This window comes from Erythrolamprus reginae, chromosome 8 (genome assembly GCF_031021105.1).
Source record: "Erythrolamprus reginae isolate rEryReg1 chromosome 8, rEryReg1.hap1, whole genome shotgun sequence".
Classification (NCBI taxonomy): domain Eukaryota; kingdom Metazoa; phylum Chordata; class Lepidosauria; order Squamata; family Dipsadidae; genus Erythrolamprus; species Erythrolamprus reginae.
In genome coordinates this window covers 40,491,894-40,497,033 of record NC_091957.1, presented here as the reverse complement: position 1 = coordinate 40,497,033, position 5,140 = coordinate 40,491,894, and the positions used below count along the sequence as shown (strand labels likewise).

Below are 5,140 nucleotides of genomic sequence, written 5' to 3'. Positions count from 1 at the left end.
GAGGATCGAGTTATTCTTATCGGAATTTGCGAACTAGGAACAGCTCAAGCGAGAGTCTTACTTCGGGCCGGGGAACTGGCAGAGTTCACCCAACGGGGGTAATGCTATCCGGATGTTTCCTGCGTGCTCGCTACACACAGTAGTAGCAAAGGCCGCTGGGTGGGTGTAAATAACGGGTGCAATTGGAGGGTGTGAGAGCTCCAACATTTGATACTTTCGAAGGGAGACCGGACTGCCGTTTGTCCGAAAGGGCGTAATAATTAATAATAATAATAATAATGTCGCCCCTCTTCAAAGACTCGGAGCGTAGGGACTCCTGCTTGCGCGGGGGGTTGGACTAGATGACCTACAAGGTCCCTTCCAACTCTAATAAATAAATAAATAAAAACTCGCTAAACCACGCCAACCAACCACGTTTTAATGCTAAATTTAGGGATTAAGTCTTCACTAGACAAATTCCTTGTGTGTCCAATCACACTTGGCCAATGAAAAATTCTATTCTATTCTTGATCGGGTTAAGTGAACCGCGTTATATGAACGTTGGAGTTTGTGGGGTCAGGGCGATATTGGGCCCATTGCTTTTTTGAAGGGCATTCGTTCGAGGCAAATCTCTTAAGACTGAAACGAAGGGGGATCAACCCACGCACGAATGTAGAGTCCCACGGAACAAAACGGCTCTCTACTGTTCCTCGGGGTGTGGGCGGGAGAGAAAGCGGGTTTTAAAATGTCGCTCCCTCCCCTTCCTTCCTTCCTTCCTTCCTTCCTTCCTTCCTTCCTTCCTTCCTTCCTTCCTTCCCTTTTAAGGCTCGCTTCTCGCCGGGATGATCCAAAGCCGTGGAACGGGAAGAGGTAAAACGTGCGTGTTTTATTTTGAAATTCTGGAGCATACACGGACACACACAAAAAAGCGTTCCTCTCACAGCCGCACAAACACCCACCCCTCCAGCCCCTTTCCCGTTTTTAAAAAAGACGAGATAAAGGTTAAGAAAGGAATGGAGGGCGCACCCCTAGATAAAGCAACCGAAAGGGAAAACAAGCAAGAAAGTGATTTTTTAAATTATTATTATTTTTCAAATAACTTAAGTTTGCCAAACAGGGTGCTGGGTTTTTTGTTTGTTTGTTGCTTTAAAGGCGTATAAATTAAGAAACACCCCTCTCCTCTCCCCCTCCCGCCCCCTTCCCTGAAGAAACCGGTGCCTGGAGAGAATGTAAGAAAGTTGGAAGGCAGCAGAGAAGAAAATGAAGAGGAAACAAGAAAGAAAGAAAGAAAGAAAGAAAGAAAGAAAGAAAGAAAGGGGGGAGGGAGGGAGGAAAAGAAGGAAAGAAGGACGAAAGAAAGAAAGAAGGAAGGAAAGAAAGAAAGAAAGAAAGAAAGAAAGAAAGAAAGAAAGAAAGAAAGAAAGAAAGAAAGATTGGACTCTTGACGATCGGGCGGGGTGGGGGTTGCGGACTCAAGACCCAAGCGCGCCTCCCTCGTTGAGAATCGAGCGCATTCCAAAACCGGCTCAGGAATCACCATCGCGAATTTTAATTTGATTGTCAAAGCGCGGTCCTTCCCACCCTCTCCCTCCCTCCCTCCCTCCCTCCCACCCCACCTTTTTTCTTCCTTTTTACAGTGAAATTATACAGCCATTCACACCGTCCGTGTAAGGTCAAATGAAAGTTTCAACCAAAAGCGTCTTCTTCCCCTACCCCCACCCCCAGGTTGGGAAAGCATTGCCCCGCGGCAGCGCCGGCCGCCGGTTTCTTTGGCCCCGTTTGCTTTCGCTCGTAACTTTCTCTCTCGCTCGCTTCGACGGATGAGGTAGGAACACAACACTTTATTGCAAACCAGGCGAGGAGGCGGAGGGGGAGGGTCAAGAAGGGAGGAGGCAAGAGAGAGACCCGAAGCATGCGGCGGAGGGAAGACGGGGCGGGGTGGGCTGAAGTCAAGGAGGTCCTCTTTTTTTTTTGTCTGGTTTTGGATGGTTTGTCTCTTTTTCTTTCGTTCTTTCTTCTTTTCCTCCGCCGAAATAAAGGGGGAAAGATCTCTATTCAGTCGAAATCGGGGTGTATGTAGCCTTCTAGGTACTTAACGGCGGTCCAAAACTCAACTCTCGCCCCACGTAAGTGCGGTGTGTTAAAACCAGAGGTGGGCTGCTAAGGTGGAACGGTGCCGTGTGCTCGCTCCCGTGGCTCTGGATGCTAGCGTTCCACCTTAGTAGTCCACCTCTGCTTAAAACGATGGGAGCGCTCCTTTTTTCCGGTCAATTCGTGGGAAGGGGGTTAAGATCTCCAGGACTGAAAGTTTTTCCCCTCCCTTCCGTTTGATCAAAAAAAAGGGGGTGGGAAAGAAAAATAAACGCATGGGGCGGGGGGAGGACGCCCCACTTTTGCCACTCACCAAGAATACGGTAGGGGCGTGAGGAGGGGGAGGGTCCCCCGGGAAGAGAAGGGGGAGGGGGTCGTCCTGCCCCCATCGGCATAACGCTTTGAATTGTTCGTCTTGTTCTTTTGATTTAGAAAACGAGAGAGCGTCTTTCGCTGCTTCGTTGGGTTGGTCTCGCGTGGGACTCGGACTGGCCCTACCACACGCGGCCCTCGGCGGTTCCAAAAGTCCGGGGTGGCTGAAAGCGCCCACCAGAGGAAGCGGGCCTCCCCCTTGGAAAGCCGGCAGGGAAAGCGGCCCCGGGTCCCACCGTCCGAGCTTCCGGGCCCCGCGCGTGGCGTAGGCGGGCAGCGGCCGGGCGCCCCTTCCTCTCCACCCCTTTCCCCGTCCGCAGCGCCTCAATAAGCGGCCGAGAACTTCATGCGCTTCTGTTTCTGTCTCTGGTTGCAGAACCAGACCCGCACCACGTTTTTCTTGAGGTCCAGTTTCTCGGCGATGGCCGCGATCTTCTCGGAGGAGGGTCGCGGCTGGACGGCGAAGTAAGCCTCAAGCGAGCGCTTCTCGGGCGCCGCGATGGACGTGCGTTTGCGCTTCTTGTCGCCCGTCGAGTAAGCCTCGGGCTTGGCCAGCTTCTCTCGCTGGGCGCGCTCGGCTTCTTCCAGCCAAGCTTCCAGGATGGGCTTGAGGGCCACCATGTTGTTGTGCGAGAGGGTGAGCGACTCGAAGCGGCAGATGGTGCTCTGGCTCAGGCAACCCACGCCGGGGATCTTGAGGTTGGCCAAGGCCGAGCCCACGTCGGCTTGGGTCACCCCCAGTTTGATGCGCCGCTGCTTGAAGCGCTCGGCGAAGGCTTCCAGCTCCCGCGGGTCCGTCTCCGTCTCGGGCCCCGCCAGGACGGCGGGGTGGGAAGCCAGGCCGTGCGGCGGGTGGGGCCCCATGGCCAGATGTGGCTGCCCGTGCGCCGGGTGGCCCAGGCCGTTGAGGCCCGCCAGGTGGGCCGAGTGGTGGGGGTGCGGGTGGGCGGAGGCGGCGCCCACGTCGGGCAGCGGCAAGGCCGAGGTGAGGTGTTCCAAGAGCTCGCCCTCCAGGCCCTGGGCCGGCTGGTGCGGGTGCGCGTGGTGTGCGTGGCCGCTGAGCATCGAGGCCGGGTGGAGGTGGACGGAGGAGGAGGTGGGCGTGCAGGAGACGGAGACGCTGCTCATGGTGTGGTAAGTGGCGTCCGGCTTGAAAGGGTGGCTTTTCTGCGAGACCAGGTCCACGGCCGCCAGCGCCTCGGCCCCGCGCAGCAACGTCTCGTCCAGGCCGGCGAAGAAATTGCTCTGCAGCTGCGAGGGTTAGGGGGAAGAGAGACGACACCGGGCTTAGAGACGGGGAAGCGCCGGGAGACCGCCAGGAGACCGCCAGGGTTAACCTCCCAACCAAGCCCTCGGTTTTTGCCTACCCTGCCTCCGTCCTGGCTCAGCAGGCCGGGGGGGCGGGGGGGGTGAACCCCAAAATGGGAAAATCCGGGATCCTCAGAACGCTCCCCCCCCCAACTGCTGAGTTTCTCTCGTTACTTTCCCCCTTCGGGCCACCAAGATATCCCGGGACTACAATTCCCAGCATGCGCAGCCACCCAGAAAGACCAGGGGGAATCTTGTCTTCATCCTAGCCAATTCTTACCCAGCGACCACCAATCTCTCTAAGGCCCTTCCGGAACCCATCCCACCCGCCCCCACCCTTGTCTTTGAAGCGTCCCTATAGAGACTAAAATCTCTCTTCAAAGTCCTGCAGCTCGAAAGAGGCAGAAGTTGTGGTTGTTGTTTAGCAGTTGTGCGTTTGAGGGACCAGGAGATAAAGGGGGGGGGAGATTTGTCTAACGACTTACACGACCTTTTTCGGGTCTCGAGCCTCTCTTCGAGGGTCGATTCACACACACACACACACACACACACACACACACACACCCAAAGGAGAAGCTACACAGGGACTTAGGAACTCTCCCACCCTTGACTCAGCCTTCCATCCTTCCAAGGTGGGTAAAATGAGGACCTAGATTGTTGGGGGCGATGTGGAGACTCTCTGCAAACCGCTTAGAGAGGGATGCAAAGTACTGTGAAGTGGTATATAACTGTAAATGCTATTTGGTGTGGCAGCGGGGTTGGGGTGGGCGGTTAGCCGGTGCTGTCTGCATCCCGCGGAAATCCCTGGAGATTTCCCCCGGGTGGGATCTGCGAAGCTCGGTCCGAAGCCCCCTTCGATTCCTTCTTGGTTTTCTCCTCTGGGATCTGGGAGGGAGGGGAGCGCTTGCAGCTCTCCCGGGGGCCACCTTGGGGAGGGGGCGAGGATACCCAACCGGGCCAGCCTGAAACCCCCCCCAACCTCTCCACCCCCACCCCCCCCGCGCGCGCTTCTCCTCACCTGCGGGGCGGGCAGGCAGGCTCTTCGGATGGCCTCGGAGCTGGAGTGCAGGTGGGTGTACTTGGGCTCGTGCAGGATGGGGTGCATGCTGAACGCCTGCTTGCTGTTCATGGACATCATCGTGGCGGCGAGGGAGGCGGCGGCGGCAGCGAGAAAGAACCGGAGGAGACGAGCAGGTGGCCGCTCCAGCTCGGCGGCGCGTCTTATTGTCTCTGCCCGGGGCGCTCCGGCACCCTCAATGACATTATAGGAGCATCCTGGCCACGCCTTTCCAGCGGGCCGCCTTCTCATTGGCTGGAAGGGCGGGCCGGGGCCGGCCCCCTTTCGGGGGTGCCGCTTTTCGTGAGGGAAGCGTCTCCGGGGCTCCGATCT

At 56.9% G+C, this 5,140-nt stretch overlaps 1 protein-coding gene across 1 annotated transcript; it reads right to left on the bottom strand.

Moving 5' to 3' along the window:
* Window positions 1-2,766: 2,766 nt before the first annotated feature.
* Window positions 2,767-4,888, bottom strand: LOC139170794 (brain-specific homeobox/POU domain protein 3-like). The gene is made up of 2 exons (XM_070758305.1): window positions 4,769-4,888; window positions 2,767-3,693 (listed from the first exon to the last, which is right to left on the bottom strand). Exons 1-2 carry the CDS (start codon window positions 4,886-4,888, stop codon window positions 2,767-2,769), a joined length of 1,047 nt encoding a protein of 348 aa, XP_070614406.1.
* Between the last annotated feature and the right edge of the window lie 252 nt (window positions 4,889-5,140).

What these genes read in the sequence shown, in the direction of transcription:
- LOC139170794 (XM_070758305.1), bottom strand. Translation starts at nt 4,888, where the DNA reads ATGATGTCCATGAACAGCAAGCAGGCGTTCAGCATGCACCCCATCCTG. An exon ending in CCTGCCTGCCCGCCCCGCAG is followed by an intron (nt 3,694 to 4,768) that starts GTGAGGAGAAGC and finishes TAACCCTCGCAG; the next exon opens with CTGCAGAGCAATTTCTTCGC.